Source organism: Mauremys reevesii, linkage group 13 (assembly GCF_016161935.1).
Source record: "Mauremys reevesii isolate NIE-2019 linkage group 13, ASM1616193v1, whole genome shotgun sequence".
NCBI classification, from domain to species: domain Eukaryota; kingdom Metazoa; phylum Chordata; order Testudines; family Geoemydidae; genus Mauremys; species Mauremys reevesii.
This window is the reverse complement of record NC_052635.1, coordinates 14,656,537-14,678,502: the sequence shown is the minus strand read 5'-3', so window position 1 is coordinate 14,678,502 and position 21,966 is coordinate 14,656,537. Positions and strand designations below refer to the sequence as shown.

General features: G+C 44.8%; 2 protein-coding genes across 4 annotated transcripts; both read right to left on the bottom strand.

Moving 5' to 3' along the window:
• Nucleotides 1-77: 77 nt before the first annotated feature.
• Nucleotides 78-21,325, bottom strand: LOC120381121 (olfactory receptor 6F1-like). 3 transcript variants are annotated; one of them, XR_005587942.1, is made up of 4 exons: nucleotides 21,272-21,325; nucleotides 15,163-15,267; nucleotides 14,564-14,642; nucleotides 78-247 (listed from the first exon to the last, which is right to left on the bottom strand). XR_005587942.1 is itself a non-coding variant. In XM_039499220.1 (4 exons), exons 3-4 carry the CDS (start codon nucleotides 14,603-14,605, stop codon nucleotides 10,732-10,734), a joined length of 981 nt encoding a protein of 326 aa, XP_039355154.1. In that variant the 5' UTR covers nucleotides 14,606-14,642; nucleotides 15,159-15,267; nucleotides 21,272-21,325. The 3 variants fall into 3 exon arrangements, 2 of the variants coding, with proteins under 2 accessions (XP_039355154.1, XP_039355153.1); XM_039499220.1 differs by lacking the exon at nucleotides 78-247 and adding an exon at nucleotides 10,732-11,670 and having other exon boundaries at nucleotides 15,159-15,267; XM_039499219.1 differs by lacking the exon at nucleotides 78-247 and adding an exon at nucleotides 10,732-11,670.
• On the bottom strand, nucleotides 5,106-6,038 carry LOC120381122 (olfactory receptor 5A1-like). The gene has a single exon (XM_039499222.1). It carries the CDS (start codon nucleotides 6,036-6,038, stop codon nucleotides 5,106-5,108), a length of 933 nt encoding a protein of 310 aa, XP_039355156.1.
• Nucleotides 21,326-21,966: the final 641 nt, after the last annotated feature.

Sequence of the window (21,966 nt, the reverse complement as noted above, 5' to 3'; positions counted from 1 at the left end):
GTAAGACATTGATTTCTCCAGTATTGCTCTTTAAAGAGACGTTGCTTACATAATCAGATAGACAATCAGTATCTGCTCAAAGTGCAGCTTCAAAAGGTTTCCAGGTGAGTTATTTGCATAATCTTCACCACCAACAATTTTCTTGAAAATCCACTTCATGCGTATTGTCCCCAAATGGCCTTTGATATCCTCACTATCTGCCAGAGATTGCATGATTCATGTCTTCCTCCTAAAGCTCCATGTAATCCTAGAAAAGTATACAAACATTTGCATTTTTAATACAATGAATTCCAAAGATGTAAAAGTTAGTTCAATAAGATTTGTCCAGGATGTTACAGGACGCCATCATATCTGTCACAATGATACTCTTGCAATACAGTTTCTGAACCCCTGGCTGCACTTACTCAACTCAAACCTTCCTGCAGCCTTACTCCCTGCCTTGAATGCAATTCCTTGGAGACGGTGCGGCTAATAATATCCTTTTGCATGACATCCATCCAGTTTGGGTCTTCCAACCCTTCTCTTACCCTCCACTTCTAGGATAAACTCTGTTTCCTATACATTCTTCCAATTTTCTTTTCACATGGCCAACCCATCTACACCTGGAATCCCTTAGTTTTTTTCTATAATTGGTACCACCTTCAAATTTCTCCTACTTCTCTGGTTTGAAATAATGGACCAGCCATGTAACTCCAACCACCCATCTTTACATTTTCATTTCCATTGTATTCAAGATCTGCTCTTGTCTCTTCCTCAGTGCCCAGAATTCAGGGCCCTAGAAAGTTCAGGCCTAATTAACAGCTTGTATATCTCACTTTTCAATTTGATAGGTTTAGAGGAAACATGCATGTTCATATAAATAGGCATATAGTGCCCAATACAGCAAAAGCTGTACATCTGTAAATAAATTGAACACATGAATAATCTCATTGAAATTACATGAGAGTACGGATTACTAACATGAGTGTAAATTTGTCTGCAGGATTGGGATGGTGCATAATGTTGATTAGGCTCAATAATGCAGATAATCTATAAGTAGAAATCCTATAGTCTCCATTGGAGTTCTGAATGCAGACAGGCTATAGGAGTATTTCTATTTAGTCTAAACACTCAAGTGCATGCAGTATCATGTCTGTAGAGAAGAAGAGATTCACAAAAAACATAATAGAGGAATAAAAAAGTCCATTCATTGGAGACCTCTTCTCTTTTTTGTGTGTAGAATTTTCACAAAGTGAGGATGATGGTTTGGTGAACCAGTGTTGGGAGGGTGTTCTATGCATGTGCTGATGGTACGAAGAAGACACATAATTAGACTGTGGCACTTCTTGGCACAGAGAGACATTGAGACCAAAAATGTAGCAAGATTCATAAAAGGTTTGGATAAGAAGAATATTCAGGATTATTATAAATTAATTAGGATAACATATTTTGAAGGGATATTAAACATCATGTTTCAGGGATTAAGCCAATATCTAATTGTTAACAATTCTACTGTGGGGACTGATTATCCCATCTCTGTCTACTGGGAATCTTCCTCTGAACATCTGGTTCTGGTCACTGTGAGAAACAAGATACTGGGCTATATATGGCCCTCAGGTTGGATGCCGGATGGCAATTCTTTTGTTTCCATCACACAGACAATGGCAGAACTGAGCAATTTTCTTCAGCAGGATCTGTGACTCACAAAGATCTCAAAGTATTTTGTGTGTATTAACTTGGATCCATATATAGGCCCAAAGAGGCCACATAACCCAGTCACTGTCCACGATTAAACAGTTTTAAACAAGATTAGGAGTTCGGTATGCAGAGACATGGAACCCTGGGGAAAAAATCACCATTATAATCTCTTTTTATAACATTTTTATTAAAGATATAGACAAGAAAAACTGTTAAAGCATTTGAAATGTAAAATATTAAACGAGACTTTCATTTTAACAATGTCCTTTGTTTCCATTCTCTTTAGCTGGAGTCTGTTTTAAAAAAATAATTAGATAACTCGATGATAGGTCCATCAATGGCTATTAGCCAAGATTATTAGAGACCCAATCCCATGCTCTGGGTGTCACTAAACCTCTGACTACCAGAAGCTGGGACTGGATGACAGGGGATACATCACTCGATAATTGCTCTGTTCTGTTCAGTCCCTCTGAAGAATCTGGCATGGGCACTCGCAGAAACAGGATACTGGACTAGATGGATCTTTGGTCTGACCTGGGATGATCTTTCATTGGTTCTTATGTTCTAACATGATGATAAGCGGTTTCTTAGCCAATGGGAGATGCTGAGGAGAGGGGTGTGTTTTAAACTCCCCAGCTGTCAAAGAATTCAGTCCCGATGTCCCCTGGAGTGAGACACCTCCTTCTACTTAGGATTCTCAGCTGGGAACCCTCTAACCCCAATTAAGGTGTTTTCTTACAACAAGCTGGCCTGGGGGGTGGGAGGAGGAAGAAGGAATTAGTAGGAGACTGATAACTTTTATCCCAGTGATCAGAATAGTCACCTGGAATGTGTGAAGGCCCCACTTTCAGTGCCTGATAAGGAGAAAGGATTTAAACAGGTCTCTTCCCTGACCTATGTGGGTGTCCTAACCACCGAGATATGGGATCTCCTGAGGTGAGTCTCTCTCAAACTCTCCTGTTCAAGCCTAAGTCCCTTTGTGGTATGATGGGTTGGACCCCACTTCTGGGATGCCACCTGATGTACTGAGGTTTCACTGAGCCCACCTGCTCCACCAGCCTGGACTCCCTCCCCCTGTTTTGCTGAATCAGGCTCCCCGGCCTCTTGCAGCACACACACACACACGCGCGCGCGCACACACACACACACATAGGGATTCACTAGCTGTAGAATCACACAGAGTCTGCAAACACCTCTGTGTGGGAGGACTCACCTCTGTGTGGGAGGACTCAGGTGCACCTCCCCTCTGGGGTCACCCCCAAGGTAGTAGTGTCTTGTGCTACCCAGAGGATTGTGCAACAGAAGCTCATTGAAATTTGCCCCCTCCCCCAATGTGGAGTGAGATATGCACAGCTTCCTGGTCCCTCCAGTTATAATTTGCACAGACTGGGTTTAAATATAAACAAAAACAAGTTAATTAACTACCAAAGGCAGATTTTAAGTGATTATAAAGGATAGCAAACAGATTAAAGCAGATTACCAAGCAAATAAAACAAAACATGTATACCTAGTTTAAGAACTTAAAGAAACTGGTTACAGCTAGGAATTTCTCACCCTAAATGTTGTTTCAGGTATTTCTCTCACAGACTAGTGACACCTTTCCCCGACCTGGTTACAGGGCCACCCAGAGGATTCAGGGGGCCTGAGGCAAAGCAATTTTGGGGGCCCCTTCCATAAAAAGAATTGCAATATTACACCATACTATATTCTCGTGGGGGCCTCTGTGGGGCCCAGTGCAAATTGTCCCACTTGCTCCCTGCCACGGGTGGCCCTGGGAAAAATAAACCTTCCGCATCTCAGCACAAACCTAGTTTTGAGAAAACTTCTTTACAAGGTATCACTGGTTCTCAGCATCAGCTAGTGCTAAAAGGCACTAAAGCTCATTAAAAGGGCTGGACAAATATTTTCCATCAAAACTTTTTTTGGATCAAAAACTAGGGTTTTTTTAAAAGTAGAAAAAAATCACAGACAATGTCTGCTTTCCTTCAAAATGTGTTGTGGTTTTTTTTCAATTGAAAGGCTGAAATTAGTCTGCCAAAACCTGAATATGGTTTGAGGTTTCAGAAGTGTGCGGCCAAATATTTGCTGCTCACAGTCCCACCCCCTTACCACGCGGCTCTGAGCGGGGAGGAGCTCAGGCCCCACCGGAGCCACGCTACAGCTCTCCAGGGATGCTCCTGGATGCGCTGAGGCTCTGGAAGAGGGGCGGAGGCAGGGTCAGGCAGGGGCCGGGGAGGGAGCCTCAGTCATTCTTGTGGGGGCCCCTGCGAAGTCCAGGGCCTGGGACAAATTGCCCCACTCCCCCCCCCCCATGGGCTGTCCTGACTGGGTCAAGACTTCTCCCCCCCGTCATTATTTCTCAGATCTTTCCAGCTGTCATCTTGGGTGGGGATTCAGTGAAGAGTGAACCAAGATCAACTTACTCCCCAGCCTTAAATAGAATTTGCATAAGGCAGGAATCCTTTGCTTTCCAGACCCTTCCAGTGTAAAAATATCAGTTCAAGATGGGATCCTGTACTGGCTGACATGACCACCTGACCTACTGTTGTCAAAGCAGCGTCTCAGGAAGCTTCTCAGGAGGGAGAGAGACTAATATTTTCCAAGTCCCATTGTTCCCCTTAATGGCCCATCCAGGCTGATTGCATTCTGTCTGATAGGCGTTCCCCAAGTATAAACACAGTTGTAATAGTTACACAGTTAATACAGAATATGTTATGTGCATACAAATAGGACAAACATGTTCAGCAAATCATAACCTTTCCAATGAGATCTTACATGAACCATCTTGTGTAAAATGCAAATTAGTTATGCCAAAATCATGTTATAACAATGTTTCTATGAAGAGTATGGCGTGCAATGTCACAAGTGGATCTAGCCCTACCTGGGGAGGAAACCCATTGGCTCCACTGATTAGATTATGTATTAATTATTATTATCATTAGTTAAAATGCTTGAGCTTTTTAATAGGATAGAATTCAATAAGATACTACTGATATTAAATGGGGTTTTCAACAATTTAGTAAAAAAGAAAAGAACAGAAATTGATAGATGAGAAGATTCTTTTTATAGAATTGGCCAGATCGCCAGCTGGTATAAATTGGCCAGAGCTCCCCTGAAGTTACTGGGCCAGATTAAAGAGCCATTGAAAGAGAGGAATGTGTGAATGATTCTACAGCCTGATGCTCAGAGCACACACCCTGGAAGTAGGAGACACAGGATCCAGTCACCCATGCTTCGGTGACTCTTCTAACACTGGGGATCTGGCCCAGTGACTTGAATGGAGCCACACTGACTAAGACCAGTTGTGGTTTTGTCCCAGTGTGTCTGTCCATTACCTGAGCTGAGAACGTCCCAAACACTAGTTATCCACAATTCTATGCTTTCAGATTTTAAAATAAATAAAATTAAATTAAATAAGGTCATCGACACTACTTGAGAAACTTCCAAGTCCACAATATTTTCCCTAGTGCACTTTTCACCTCTTTGTTTTTCAGGCTGTAGATAATGGGGTTTAACATTGGAGTCAAGATGTTATACTGAATGGAAAACATTTCATCCAGAGCCACAGAGGAGACTGAGCTGGGTTTTGTGTACTGGAAAGAACCTGTCAGGTACCATAAACCAACCACAATCAAGTGGGAGCTGCAGGTGGAGAAGGCTTTACGCCTGCCCTGCACCAAGCATATCCTCAGGATAGTGGCGATGATGTGAATGTAGGAGATCAGGGTGAAGAGGAAGGAGCTTGATCCAAGTATCACAACAGAAGGGAGAAGCACCACTTGATTGGTGAAGGTATCAGTGCAGGACAGATGCAATAGGGGAGGGAGCTCACAGCTGAAATGGCTGATCTGATTGGGGCCACAGATGTGCAACCTGAGGGCGAAATCTGTGTTAAGCTGGGTATTTATGAAGCCTATTACCCATGCACCACTCACCAGCAGAACACAGATCCCTTTGCTCATGGTCTCCACGTAACGCAATGGGTCACAGATGGCAGCGTAGTGATCATACGCCATTGTTGAGAGAATAAAAATTTCAGCACCAGCTGGTAGTAAAATGAAGAATATCTGGGCAAGGCAGCCATCAGTAGAAATGGTTTTGTTCTTGTCTAGGAAAATCACCAACATCTTAAGAACTATGGCTGAGGAATAGCAGATAGTGACAAAAGATAAATGAGACAGGAAGAAGTAAATGGGGGTGTGAAGGTGACGATCAGTCCTTATCACCAGTATGATCACCACGTTCTCCACTAGGGTGATTACATAAATAACTACAAGCACCAGGAATAGGAAAATCTGCATCGGTGGGTCACTGGAAAGTCCCAGGAGAATAAATTTGGTCACTTTGGTTTGATTCCCCATTGATGCTCTCTCAGGAAATCTGACCTGTCACATATCACATAGAAGTAAATTGAAATGGCCTGTCAAAATCATCTGATCAAAAGGATGAATGTAAAGTGAGGCCGACTACCACCTATAAAATGTGTGCTGTAAATAGACAAAATGGGCTAGTTGCACAGAAGGACCTTGGCACCTACCGTACCTACCACCTTAGGTGCCTAAATCCCAGAATCAAGCCCCACTGGTATTCACATAAAACCTGCTCAGCTGTGACATTGAGGTACCCCTATGACAGTCCCAGTCTCTCCTACTGAAGCTGTTCCACTGTGGTTAAATAATAAAAGAGGCTTTGGAGCAGAAGGACTGGATACTCAGCCTTCTGTATTGGCGGGTGAGCACTCTAACCACCAGCATATACAGTCATTCATGCTCTTGCCATCTCTTTCAGGTCCAATATCTCTTTAATCTGTCCCACTAACTTCAACAGAGCTACATCTGATTTACACCAGCTGGAGATTTGGCCCATTGACTCCTATGGCGCTATTGATGATTTACACTAATATGGGATCTGGCCAGTTCTATAAATACTTTTACAAAAAATACAGAACGTATAATCTGTAGAATTGTATTGGATGGATGCCTATTAAGATCTCTAGGATTCTAGAATAAGATAAAGACGAAGACGACGAGGAGGAGGCAGAGGAAGTGGAAGAAACCTCCGAGGCCTAGAAATTCTGGTTTGCCACCCAGCAGGGTATAGCCTATCAACCCAAACTAATATGGAAAATACAGGTAATTCATAAATATTATGAATAACATGAAGTGTGGGTCAGATAAGCTTATCTGGTTGACAGCCTCCTCCCCTATGAGGGTGTGTTGTGTGGAGGTGGGCAAACCAACATATCATTCATCTGTTCAAATGAACAACCAGAGATCATTTGCAACAATAGAGGGAAAAGGACTCATCTTATAAACCAGAACGTGACCTGAGGTTGTCTTTTGGCAAAACCAGAAGAGAGAGGTTGGAGCAAACAAATGCTCCAACACTGGAAGGAGAGAAATGACAACAGAGAAAGAAATGACAGAGCATAGATTCACTGCACAACTGAGAGATTTATTCCAAAGAGGAGAATTTATGCAAATGGCGATTGAAAACCTGAAAAGGGAGACTAGTCATGTAGAACTGCATGCAAACATTTTGGGAGCAGCAATGATACAGGATCAACAGAAGCCAAAAATGGGCGGGGAGGGGAAATGAGGAGAAAATATGAATGAAACAGCACCTGAAGAAAGTACAGGAAATATGAATAATTTGTTGATCGAGATCATGCAAAGTGTAGAGACATTGAGGAGTGGACAGTGTTGCCAAGTAGGAAATTTGTACACCAGCAAAGACTGGATGATATAACACAAGCACTTAATGAAGCACTCAAGGAAACTGTGGAGTAAAACCACCAATAGCCGGTAGAATTATATAATTTATGCTGCAGTAACCATAGCAGCTCATCAGTTTAAGATCAAGACATCTGAGGATGTGAGCCATCCTCATGGCAATGAAGGTTAAAGCAGAAGAATAAGCTTTTATATCAGCCTACAAGATGCACGAGAAAAAACATCTGAAGAGACAAGAGAAGCAAACGGCCTTGGAGATAGCAACTGGATGAGAGAGTTGTGAAGGGACAATGTAAATGAAGGCTGAGCCATCTGAGTCACAGGCTTGAAAGATATTGAGCAGAAAGTTATTAGTACCAGGAGAACAATTTCTTCACCAGAGACCCTAGGAGATTCTTTGATCTGATGGATGTTAAAAACAGAATAGGCAAAAATAGAAAGCCAATAAATAAGGTGGAAGAGTTTCAGCGCTACTGGAAGGAAATCTGTCTGAGACTGCGCAACATAATAGACAGTGAAACGGATTAAAAATGAGAGGAAAAACTTACAAATCACACCACAGAGGAATACACAGAAAGATCAAAGAAAGAAAGAAAGAAAGAAATGAGATACTGAGAGGAATGAAAAATGAAATGAATAGAATGTCAAAGGAGAATGAATAAATTTGAGCACCTAAAATGCAGGAAATCTGCAGAGGGCTTAACAAAAGTCCTGACTACCCAAACCTACTGAGTCCGTTCAGCCAGGATTTATTGGTTACTCATGCGGATACATTTTAGTCAGCAGCTTTCTCCTTTTTCAACTTAAAGATTTAGTATGGTGTAAAAGCTATTTCTTTTTTTAAAAATCCACCATATGTAATACAGAGAGACATTCATAATAATCATAAAGGAACGTGCCCAGCAAACACTGTCTAGGCACGCTGACATGATTTAAAAAAGAAGGGTCCAACTGAACGTTAATGGGAATGTTGTGCTTAAATCTTAAATCTTTTGTGCCTGAAACTTAAGTTCCTTTGAAAATCTGACCCACTGGCACTTCTGACTCAGTGTCCCACAAGTCTGAATATCAGGCTGCTCACACGTAAGAGAATCTCTCCTGCTCTCTTGGAAGCGAGTGGCTATTTTGACATTGATTTTTAGTGGAACTGGGAATGAAGCCAGTGTTCTGTCCAATGTCACATCTATGTTTAACCCCGAATGCCTCCCAGACACAAACTAAATCTTTTCCCCATTATCAGCTCATCAGACAAACACCCAAGGGAGGAGATCTTATATTAGATTAGAATGTGAATGTCACCACAGCCAGATTCTGTGCAAAGTGAATTCCAAAGCTAAGTGTCTGCTCCAGAGAATGCCCTGCAACCCCATAACACACACACAGACACACTCACAGAAACTATGGCTAACACACACCAACTGATCTCATTTTTTGTTGTAGTGAGTGAGCGAAAGTAGCTGGGTTGCCAGCCATGGCCCCTGTGGATTTCTTGAGAACTGAAACCTGTTTAAATGCTGTTTTGTTCCTCCTGGGACAAGCTCCCTGAAGTTCAGTCTCTGTAAGGAGCTTCTGCTAACACTGGGCTCGGTCAGTCCTTAAGCAATGCTCTGTAGTGTATAAGAATGACAGCAAAGGGGCTTGGATTATCACAGGGTTTAGGTATCCAATCTCAGCAACAGTGAATAAAAAAGGTGTGGACTTAGCCCCCTATTTTCAAAACAGCCCAGGGAGCTAGACACCTTAATAGCAAATCATTTCGTCTTCCCTACAGTGCTTTGAAGCTCCTAGCCAAATATATATAATTACCACAAGAAGGCAATCTAGCCAGCCAACCTTAAAGTTCACTAATAAATGGACATAGGTTAGGGAATGGAGAAAAGGAGTAAATAGAGTGTATATGATGGTGGTAAATAATAGGCACTGAGATAAAGGAGGAGATAAATTGTAAGGTTTTTTTTCTTATGAAAAGTTTATTTTGAAAACACAAAGCCAATGTCTGTAAAACACAAGGTCCACACGCCGCCAAAGTCCAGTAAACCCAGCTTCCTCTTACCAAGTCATCCCAAAGCTGTGGCCTTGGTGCAACTGTTTCATGGGATGGATTTGTGTCCCCGCATATGTACCCAAGGGGGTCATAGAAGTCCTATTTCCACGGCTTAATTGGCCATGTGCTGACTCTTTTCATGGGTGAATGTCACTCTGCATGAACAGAGAGATGTTACAACTTACCATGGTGATTCCTTTAGATCAGGGGTGATTTGTGGTGCTCTAAAGAAAGGCAGATCATCCCTCTGTGTTAGGGCTGGGGGACACTGACTAGGATAAAGAGATGGGGAAGAATGTGATGCTTAGATTCATAGATTCTGATGCCAGGAAGGAATATTGTGCTAATCTAGTCAGCCCCCCTGTATAGCAAAGGCCAGATAACTTCTCCAAAATAATTCCTAGAACATATCTAGGATGCTGCCCACACTATATATATATATGTCTTGTGGATGAATATAAGGTTCAAGTCAAGCACGTGTGTTTTATCTGACCAGCCTGATTCAGCACATCCAAAACACACAGATTGTAATTTTCAAGGCTACCAGAGGGTGTGATTTCCAACAGTGCCTAAGGCAGTTAGCTACCCACCTCGCATTGAATTTCAGTGGGAGTTGGGCACCGGGAGGGTGAGGGAGGAGCGGGGATGGGGCAAACGCAGAGAAGGGGCTGGTAAGAGGAGGGGAAGAGGTGGGAGCAGGGGCAGGAAGAGGAGGGGAAGGGGCGTGGGCCTGGGGGAAGGGCCTGGAGCAGGGAGGGGGTTGAGCACTCCCCGGGGGAAGTCTGTGCCTATGGTCCAGCTGTTAAATGCAGTGGTGTTTCCCTGGGACTAGATCAGTGTAAGTGAGGTCACTCTCATGGCTCATGGTTCAGTGCCCTAGACATCAAACCATAATGGCTCATGAGCAATGTACTGGGGAACAGGTCAGAGAGAAGAATTTATGCTGCAGTTTCAAAAGGATCCCAAGACAGTTAGTTACCCAGCCAACTCTGAAATGGTTTGAAATGGGTTTGTTTTGCAATTTCCATTTCAAATGACATTCGGAAAATACTTGTTTCCGCTATGATTTGGAATGAAAACAAATGTCAAAATATCAACATTTCCCACTTGATTTCCCCTCACTGCCTGCCTAAATCAGTTATATCCAGGGCATTGGACTAGGGTGAACAGATGTCCTGATTTTATAGGGACAGTCCCGATTTTTGGGTCTTTTTCTTATATAGGCTCCTATGACTCTCCACCCCCATCCTGATTTTTCACACTTGCTGTCTGGTCACCCTATGTCCTACTGAATGCCTTTCTCAAGATTTCTTTAATGTCTTTATTTCTTAGCGTGTAAATGAAAGGATTAAGCAATGGTGTCATGATAGTGTTCAAGAGGGTGACAACTTTGTTCATTTCCAGTGAGTTCTGTTTGGATGGTTTGACATACAGAAAGATGGAGCAGCCGTACCATATAACCACAACAGTGAGATGGGCAGAGCAAGTGGAAAAGGCCTTTTGCCAGGCTTGGGCAGATGGGATTCTCAGGACGGTGGAGATGATGTAAATGTAGGAGACCAGGATGATGGCACAGGACCCAAGGACGACAATAAAACAGATAATAATATACACCATCTCAACAAGGTGCGTGTCTGTGCAGGACAGCTTTATCCAAGAATCTACATCACAGAAGAAATGGTTGATGATGGTAGAGTCACAGAAGGACAACCCGGTGACCAGAAATGCCAGCACAGCAGTAGTCAGGAAGCTACTTGCCCATGATCCAAGAGCCAGCTGAATGGACAAAGTGCTGTTCATGATGGCGCTATAGCGCAATGGGTGACATATGGCCAGATAGCGATCATAGGCCATGACGGCCAGAAGTAGATATTCAGTGCAACCGAGGGAGTAGACAAAGTACATCTGCAGGAGACAACTGGAGAAGGAAATGGTTTTGCTTTGGGACACTAGGAGAGCAAGAGTTTTGGGAATGTACCCCGTAGTGAACCAGATGTCTACGAAGGAGAGATTGCAGAGGAAGAAATACATCGGAGTGTGCAGGCGGCGGTGAGTCCCCACTAAGGAGATGATGGTGATGTTTCCCATCAGCGTCAGGAGGTACATGAACAAGAAAAGCAGGAAGAGAGAGATCTGCACATACCGAGAGCCAGGGAACCCCAGCAGAATAAATTCCCTCACGTTGGTCTGATTTCCCTTCACCATTGGGTGCTCTCCCTGTTAAAACACAAGAAACCATAAAGGGAAGACAAAGAAACATCCAGGTCACTTGGTTAATTGCAGTTCATTGTTGACAACAAACTGAGAAATCATGGAGAGAGAGAGGGGGGAGAGAATATATTATATTGTTAAAGCCCAACAGGATTATACAGTCTGACCTCCTGTATCACACAGGTTGGAAAAACCCATTAATCAAAGCCCAGTAGCTAATGGTTGAACCAGAGCTTATCTCTTAGGAAAAGGTATCCTATCTTGACAAGACACCACCCCCCACCCCTGCCATATCACATTAAAGAGCAGTATCCTACAGGATACTGAACACAGTTTATGTGAAGTAGTGCACATTCAGTTCTCAGTAGGAGATGTGAGTATGTTGTCATCTATGAGAACTAGAGTTTCAATGGCAGATTGGCACTTAACTCCCCTAGATTCCTTTGAAAATCCCAGCCTTAGATTCTGCTCCACCCACAAAGCCAGGAAACTTGGCTTAATTCACCTCCCAAAGCCAGACGCAGAATCCTGGATTTCTTGCTCTCAGACCTCTGCTCTAACCACGAGACCCCACTTCCCTCCTAGAGCTGTGAATGGAACCCAGGAGTCCTGATTCCTAGCCCTCCAACCTTTAGACCCCATCCCACTCCCAGAGCTGGAAAACAGAACCCAAGCATCCCAATTCCTTTTTCTAAGCCAGAGGTTCTCAAACTGTGATCTGAAAACCACTTGTGGTCCGCGAGCTTCATTCAAGTGGTCCACAGATATTTTCCTCTAAGGTGAGCGCCTGAGCTGTCGCACCGAAGAGAATGAAGGCCACCCGCCTAATTAGTGGAGCCGTGAAGATGTGGTTTCACTAATTAAGTGCCTGGACCCTTGAGAAGATGTACATGTAAGGTGAAGTTGTGACCTTGGAGGGAATAGGGGGTAGGTGGGAGGGGCAGTGGGGTGAGAAGAGGGGGTGGGGCAAATTTGGAACTTCAGGGCTGCAGCAGCCAGAGAGGCAACTTTCCCCAGCTCCAGGGCTGCGGCTGCTGGGGAGAGATGACTCTCCTTCCCAGCCCCAGCTTGGGAGCTGCTGCGGCGGGGGAAAGGCACATCCATCACATTAAAAAGGTATGACTACTGATATTAAAATATGAGTTGTGTGCTTTTATTTGTAGAACAAAAAATATGTTAATTATTATTAAGGATTTTTTATATAGCGCTTTTATCTAAAGCGCTTTACAATGGTTAGCTAATGGTTCAAACATTTGGAAAGATAATTAAGTGGTCCCCTGAGACCCTCTGCAGTTTTCAAGTGCTCCATGAAAGAAAAGTTTGAGAACCACTGTTCTAAGCTATTAGCACACTCCTCCACAGAGCCAGAACATCAGAACGTAAGAACTTACATAAGAACAGCCATACTGGGTCATATCAATTTCCATCTAGACCAGTATCCTCTCTTCTAACAGTGGCCAATGCAGGTGCCCCAGAGGAATGAACAGAATGTCTGCCTTGAGACATCTTAAAGGACATCTAAAGGACAATCCTCTGTTGTTGTTGTTGATGATGATGTGTGCATATTTGACTTATACCTCCTCTGAACCATTGGTAACCATGATGGTACCCCTGATTTCCAGACTCCATTCACTTCTAATTCTGGGTATTCTCTATAGTAAGGTTCCATTAATACATAATTTGTAATGGGTTAACAATTGACGTTTTAATAAATGGTTAACCAATTTGTATTGAGGCCAACCACTCCAAATGTGTTTATAAACCCGATATATAACCATTTCTGAAACTTTCTACTGATGTGCTTATAACCCTGGGAACATATAATGTTTACGTCTTTACATGCTTAAAATCAATTAAACTTTGTCAATAGGCGTGGAAGAATTCATTTTCCTCATAATTTTGATGGCTAATATCAATGCTTATTTTTAAAAGCATTGCTTTTCTATTTTTATGGATTTAGATTTTCATATTTGCGCAATATTATCACTTTTAATTGTTTATTTCCATTTTTATCAATTAAGTGTTCACAATTGCAGTTCATTATGTGGGCCAGACAATGAAGCAGAGTCAGACAGATGTTGAGATTCAAAATGTTAAAGGTTTATAACTGTTAAAATTCTGTCAACATCATATGGCAAATTAAGCAAAGCAAATACCCTTTATCAGCATTTTCCTTCTTTACCTGTTAATTTGGATTATTGATGGAAATATATTTGTCATTTTTCTGGGTGTGTGGTGAAATTAACGTTTATCATCATTTACCAATATAAATCTGATCCTTCCAAGCTTGTTTCTAAAGGACTTATAAAGGGAACTCTAATATAAAGTGTGGTCCCATTTTCTTCAGTTTAATTAGTCTCTCTGCAAACTGCACTGTCTTCAGGATGTTCTCACAAGAGTCACTGACATGAATGTAGTAAATAATTCTATTGGTGATACAATGGCTAGAATCTTTCTTTCTTTCTTTCTTTCTTTCTTTCTTTCTTTCTTTCTTTCTTTCTTTCTTTTCTAAAGTCACCATATATGGGGGAAGATTATTTTATTTTGGAAGGTGTCAAGTATCTCTGCATAGTTTGCAAAACTACAATTAATCTGCAAGACAGCGAGAAGGTGAAACTGACCAGAAATCTACTATAAACACAAGTGAAATTGCCTAATATGTTTTTGTACTGGAGAGGGAGCGCAATGCAGAACCATAGGATTGTATGCTCTAAGAGGCTTGAGGGAATTATGAACCCAAATCCATTGAATTTCTGAGGGATTTGTGCAATTTGCTCTAAACTAGTATTAATTTGAATGCTAGGAATAATAATAACACCACCACATTCTGATTTCATTTAAACTGGTGTAACTTCTAAGCATTCTGGGTAGATACTCAAAGACCTTTCAGAATACTCACTGTGTGGGTGGCAGTTCTGTGGATGCATCCTGAATGAAACATAACTGCTAACACATCAAGTGTAGAAAAAAGGTGCTCTCTTAAGCATGGAGAGAAAAACCAACACAGTTATAATTATTTAAAAACAGACAATAATTCTGCTTCTCTGACACACACCTTTTGAACACTTTCAAAAGATTCAAGCACACAACCTGCTCTAATGAAATCAACCATCAAATATCCTTAAGAGATTATCAGTATATCTTAGTATATACTTATAACTGAAAATGAACTATGTATACGTTATATACTACTGTCTGCTGTCTTTCTCTCTCTGTCTCTTCTATGGCACTGACATCTATTTATCTATCTATCTCTTATATACTACTGTCTTCTTATGTGCTCCATTCAGGCAATGAAAGAGTGTTTGACTCAGGATGGCTTAATTCATCAGAAGGCCTCCTTGGGACATAATCTTCAGAGAAATTCACAGACTTTCTCAGAACTACAGAGGGAATTGCTTGAGGGGCCATTAACCAAATAACTCATGGGCCAATCCTCAGAGAAGCTGGCTCTAATTCCCACATGCCCGCATGGGTTTTGTAAACACACACACCTACCTTCGTAGATTTCCTCTGCACTGAATTCTGAGCAACTTCTACATGCTCTTGCGGCATGTCAAACCTCCATCCATTATTCGTGGATCCAGTCTCGAGAAGAGTTGGCTGAATAATAAGGCACAGTGGGAAAGATTCTTTAGGCAGCCAACCAATAGAAACAACACTTAGCTCTTATTCTGGGCTTAAAATCAGTAGCTCTCAAAGAACTTTACCAAGGAGGTCAGGGTCACTATCCCCATTTTACAGATGGGGAAACTGGGGCACAGACAGGGGCGATTCACTCTGGAATGGGTAAGAGGGGACTCAGCCAAACTGACTGCAGTGGAGTTATTCCAGGTTTACACTGGGGTGAACAGAGAGGAAGAATCAGTCCCATTTATCCAATGGGCCAAAAACCAGTGTCTCTTCCCCTGATCATCCACTCACTGACACTGGACTTACACAGGTATAACTCCACTGACTTCAGGAGAGTTATTCCAGATTTGCACTGGCATAGGAGCAGGATCCTGTCCCATGTGAACACAGCATGTGCCTGAATTTCAGAGGCGCAGAGGGGAATTACAACCCTGGTCAAACTGCATGGACCAGATCCTCACCTTGTGTGAATTAGCAAACCTCTTTTGATTCCAGCTGAGCAATTCTAAGGGTACGTCTACACTACAAGACTATTTCGAATCTACTTAACTCGAATTTGTGGAATCGACCTTATGAAGTCGAATTTGTGTATCCACACTAAGGACACTAATTCGACTTTGTGAGTCCACACTAATGGGGCCAGCGTCGACTTTGGAAGCGGTGCACTGTGGGAAGCTATCCCACAGTTCCCGCAGTCCCCGCTGCCCATTGGAATGCTGGGTAGAGCCCCCAATGCCTACTGGGGGAAAAAATGTGTCGAGGGTGGTTTTGGGTAACTGTCATCATTGAACCGTCAATCACGCCCTCCCTCCATGAAAGCGCCGGCGGGAAATCTGTTCGCGCCCTTCTCTGGTCGGTTACAGCTCGGACGCCACAGTACTGCGAGCATGGAGCCCGCTGCGATCATCGCTGCACTTATGGTCATTGTCAACTCCTCGCACCTTATCGTCCACCTCTTCCACAGTCAGCTGCTGAGAAATCGGGTGAGGAGGCTCCGTCAGCGCGGTGAGGAGAGTGGCGCAGACCTCTCACAAAGCAGGGTACGCCGCGCAGTGGAGATCATAGTGGCAATGGGTCAAGTTCATGGTGTGGAACTGCGATTCTGGGCCCGGGAAACAAGCACGGACTGGTGGGACCGCATAGTGCTGCAGGTCTGGGATGAATCACAGTGGCTGCGAAACTTCAGGATGCATAAGGGCACTTTCCTTGAACTCTGTGACTTGCTGTCCCCTGACCTTAAGAGCCAGGACACCCAGATGCGAGCAGCCCTGACTGTGCAGAAGCGAGTGGCCATAGCCCTCTGGAAACTTGCAACGCCAGACAGCTACCGGTCAGTAGCGAACCACTTTGGCGTCGGCAAATCTACCGTAGGGCTTGCTGTGATTCAAGTAGCCCACGCAATCGTTGAGCAACTGCTCTCAAAGGTAGTGACTCTAGGAAACGTCCAGGTTGTCAGAGATGGCTTCGCCGCGATGGGATTCCCAAACTGCGGTGGGGCTATAGATGGGACTCACATCCCTATCCTGAGACCAGCCCACCAGGCCAGCCAGTACATTAACCGAAAGAACTACTTTTCTATGGTGCTGCAAGCACTGGTGGACCATAGGGGATGTTTTACCAACATCTACGTCGGGTGGCCGGGCAAGGTTCATGACGCGCGTGTGTTCAGGAACTCTGGTCTGTTTAGATGCCTCCAGGCAGGTAGTTTCTTCCCGGACCACAAAATAACAGTTGGGGATGTGCAGATGCCTACAGTGATCCTCAGGGACCCAGCCTACCCGCTAATGCCCTGGCTCATGAAGCCCTATACAGGCACCTTGGACAGTGAGAAGGAACTCTTCAACTACCGGCTGAGCAAGTGCAGAATGGTGGTGGAGTGTGCTTTTGGACGTCTCAAGGGGAGATGGCGGAGCTTACTGACTCGCTCGGACCTCAGCGAAAAAAATATCCCCGTTGTTACTGCAGCTTGCTGTGTGCTCCACAATCTCTGTGAGAGCAAGGGGGAGACCTTTATGGCGGGATGGGAGGTTGAGGCAAATCTCCTGGCTGCTGATTACGCTCAGCCAGACAGCCGTGCCGATAGAAGATCCCAGCAGGAAGCGCTGTGCATCCGGGAGGCTTTGAAAGCTAGGTTCCTCGGAGAGCAGGGTAACCTATGACTGTCCACTTGATTTACAGAGAAGCTGAACCTGAGCCTGTTTCAGTGACTGTTGACTTCGATCTGCAGTTACATACCCCGTTCTGCAGGTTTCCCCCCTTCCAACACACGTTTTAAAATAAAGTTAATGGAACACTGATTATTAACAAAGTTTTCTTTAATTATGAATTCCTGTTCTACGGTTGAAACATGGACGCAGACTGTGGTGGGTACGGTGTGCACTGATGTACAGACCGCTTCTACACTAGAGGAATGACAGGCTCCTGCTCCTGGGGGGAGGACGGTTGCGGGTGGGTTTGCAGGAAGGGGTGAGGGGTGTCGTCTTTGGGACGGAGTTTGGATGCAGGCTCTGGGCTGGGGGTTGGGGCGTAGGAAGGGGTGAGGGGTGTGTGGGAAGGGTGAGTATGTGTCCATGGATGAGGGCTCTTGCTGGGGCTCAGGGCATCGGAGAGGCTTGTGGCTAGGGTGGAAGGGCATGGTAAGGGCAGCCTGCCTTGCCATTTGTGGATGGCAGGCGCTAGGAACCTGGGGCAGCATACACCTCACAGACTGACCCGGGGCAGCATACACCTCACAGACTGACCCTGGTGCCTAGTGACTGCAGTCTGTGTGTGTCCTGCTGTTGATCCTGCCCCCAAGTCTGTACCCTGGTAATGGAGGCTGTCCTGTGCAATTAACCCCCCCCCCCCCGTCACACAAAGTCTTCTGACAAGAAAAACGGGACGGAAACAGTGAATAACAACAAACTACTTTTAATACTCAACTACACAGTGGGGGCATGAAACTTGGATTTGGGACTGGGTGATCCAAGAAGGGAAGCACTTCTCAAAATTTATGGCATCAGAGCTGTGTGGTACATGAGCGCTCTGCTGGGGTGCAGTGACAGTTTTCACGGCCCCTAGCGCCCCTCCTTCTTGTGATTTTGGGTGGGGGGGGACAGGACTTTGTGGCGGGGGATTGCGGTTGCAAATACAGTGCAGGGGGGCTCTCTCCTCCTGCCTGCGGTCCTGCAGAACATCTACAAGGCACCGGAGCATGTCCGTTTGCTCCCTCATTAGCCCAAGCAGTGTTTGAGTCGCCTGCTGGTCTTTCTGCTGCCACCTGTCCTCCCGTTTGATGTGTGAGCGCTGGTGCTGACATAGGGTCTCCCTCCACTGTCTCTGCTCGGCCGCCTCGGCTCTGGAGCAGGCCATCAGTTCCGAGAACATGTCGTCCCTAGTCTTTTTCTTTCGCCGCCTAATCTGCGCCAGCCTCTGTGAGGGGGATGGCGGGGCAGTTCGTGAAAGAGCCGCAGCTGTGTGATGGGAAAAAGGAAGTGATTTCCTTGAAAAGATACATGTTTGTGAACACTGAACACAGTCTACTCAGTTTCTGTGAACAAGACCATACAGGGAACCTAGTCTCACGAGCTCTCAGGACAAGTTCGAGATTTCAGAATACGCTTTCAGTGGCTGCAGTCTTGCACCGGAGATTGGACAAGCGGGGCGGTACAGCTGAATTCGTTTATCAGCCAGGCCTGGTAAGCCCTACACTATAGGCTGCTTAACAGTTAATGGATAGCTGTGCCCTCCCGCAGAAGGCAATCTGGAAAGCATAAAGTCTGACCCTGTTTCAGCCCCTCGCGGCTGTGCCCGGGAAAGATCACTGTATGCTTTTCCTCTGCGGCCTCCAACACGTGGCTGTTAAACGAAGGTCTTTGCTATGCAAAGTAAAAGTCAAGCATTCACAATAGTAACAGTACACTAATTGCCCTACTTAGATGCAGCAGTCGCCAAACGACATTACCCTGAGGCGGGTCACTCGGAGAGAGAGAGAGAGGATGCTGCGAGAATCCCTGCACAGACCAGGACCGTATGCAGCCATGCTGGTGGAGGCAATGATTCCGCTTTACGTGAGGATGGCCTGGCGCGGAAGAGTGTGCTTCCATGGAGCACCAAATAAGGCACCTCTCCCCAGGAACCTCCTGTGGAGGCTTTTCGAGCACCTCTACGAGAGCTTCGTGGAAGTGTCCCAAGAGGATTTCTCTTCCATCCCTATATGTATGGACCTTCTTTTTATATAGTTTTATATGGACAACTTTTTAGCTAGTTTTTATATAGTATATATTCCTGTTTTTTAAGAAATAAATGTTTCCATGTTTATAACACTTACCGCCTGATCCTTCCCCTGATTCTGAGTCCGTGTTAACGGCCGGGGAGGGTTGGTAGGGGATCTCTGTGAGGGTGATGAAGAGATCCTGGCTGTCAGGGAAAGCGGTATTGTAAGCGCTGTCACCTGCGCCGTCCTCCACAAACCCTTCCTCATCTTCCCCATCGGCGAACATCGCCGAGGAACTGCCCGTCGACACTATGCCATCCTCAGAGTCCACGGTCACTGGTGGGGCAGTGGTGGCAGACCCACCTAGAATGGCATGCAGTACCTCGTAGAAGCGGCATGTCTGGGGCTGGGCTCTGGAGCGTCCGTTTGCCGCTCTGACTTTTTGGTAGCCTTTTCTCAGGTCCTTGATTTTCACGCGGCACTGCGTTGTACCCCGGCTGTATCCTCTGAGTGCCATGGCTTTGGAGACCTTCTCGTAGGTCTTTGCATTCCGTTTGTTGGAGCGCAGCTCCGAAAGCACAGACTCATCGCCCCACACAGCGATCAGATCCAGGACTTCCCGGTCTGTCCATGCTGGGGACCTCTTTCTATTCTGGGATTGCATGGACTCCTCTGCTGGAGAGCTCTGCATCGTTGCAGGTGCTGCTGAGCTCGCCCCGATGTCCAACCAGGAATTGAGATTCAAACTGGCCAGACAGGAAAAGGAATTCAAATTTTCCCGGGTCGTTTCCTGTGTGGCTGGTCAGAGAATCCAAGCTTGGACTGCTGTCCAGAGCGTCAACAGAGTGGTGCACTGTGGGATAGCTCCCGGAGCTACTAAGTTCGATTTGCATCCACACCTAGCCTAATTCGAGATAGCCATGTCGAATTTAGCGCTACTCCCCTCGTCGGGGTGGAGTACCGAATTCGAACTAAAGGGCCCTCTAGGTCGAATTAAACGGCTTCCTGGTGTGGACGTTTGAGCGGTTAATTCGAATTAACGCTGCTAAATTCGATTTAAAGTCCTAGTGTAGACCAGGCCTAACTTACATCCACTGGGGATCTGACCCATTTTGACCTGGGATATCAGGAACTACAGGTGCCCATGTCTCATTCACTTGCCCTGAACTGAAATCTAGTAAACACTGCATTCCATTCTCAAAAAACCCATTACCATTTTTGAAAGAGATGTTTCCCCTCCCTCAATCAATTTAGAAAGTGTTTTGCTGTCTTGAAACACAGGAAAGTAAAATAAAGCACAAAGTATCTGTCATTCCCTCCTCGTATACCAGGCATCCTCTGCAGGAGAAGAGCAGCCAGACCACGAGGTGCCTACTCACACTTCGATCTTGTAGGCCAGGTGTTTAGGCACATAAAGGTGCAGACGGGAACCTAGGGGGACTTTCCAAAGCACCTGAACAGATGAGGTGCCTAACTCCCATTGAATGTTATATGGCTATCATCTTTTGGCACTTTTGAAAATCCCATTGAGGCCCAGATCCTCAAGGTATTTAGATGCCTAGCTCCCATTGATTTCAATGGGACTTAGATGACAATGTGTCTATGTGCATCTTCAGGCACCAAAATACCCTCCATGTAGTGACCTCAGGTGTCTATCCACATTTATTCCTTCAATGGAGCAGGAGTAGCCCATTATGTAGGCATTGTTTACAGATGTTTCCCATGGCCATCAAGAGGTAGGTGAACAAGAATAGCAGGAAGAGAGAGATCAGTAAATACCGAGAGCCAAGGAAGCCAAGCAGAACAAATTCCTTCACATTAGTTTGATTTCCCTTCACCATTGTGTTGTGTATTTGGTTGTCATGGTTTTTGTTCCTATGGCAACTGTGTTAGATTATTAGGGGATAGCCCAGCCAGCTTCGGCCAGTTAGGGGAGCTCTGTGTCTGTAAATAAATGGTAGTTTTGTTAGCTGTCTGCTCTCTGGCCTCAAGTGATTTCTTCCTAAACTGGCTGCCCCCAAGGATATAACAAGTGGCGACGATAGATGGGATTCCGGTGCTGTTCCAGTAACAGAAGGAAGTAGAAGTCAAGGTAAAGAACAAACAAACAAAAAAACTGCTTGTTTGCACTGACTGTGAAAGTGAAACTAAAAATCATGGCTACTCTGACCGGGCCACTGGAACCTTTTGATGAGAATATAGTGCAATGGCATGTGTATACTGAGCTTTTTGAGCTTTTTGTTATTGCAAATGACATTACAGAAGAGAAGAAGGTGCCAATATTCTTTAGTGTTGTAGATGCTAAAACCTACTCCCTGCTACGCAGCTTACTACACCCTGTTAAGCCTGAGACTAAATCTTACAGTGACATTGTGGAAATCCTGGGGTCCCATTTTCCCCCCAAACCACTGGTAATTGCTGAAAGATATAGGTTCCACAAAAAAGATCAAAAAGAAGATGAAACAGTTGTACAA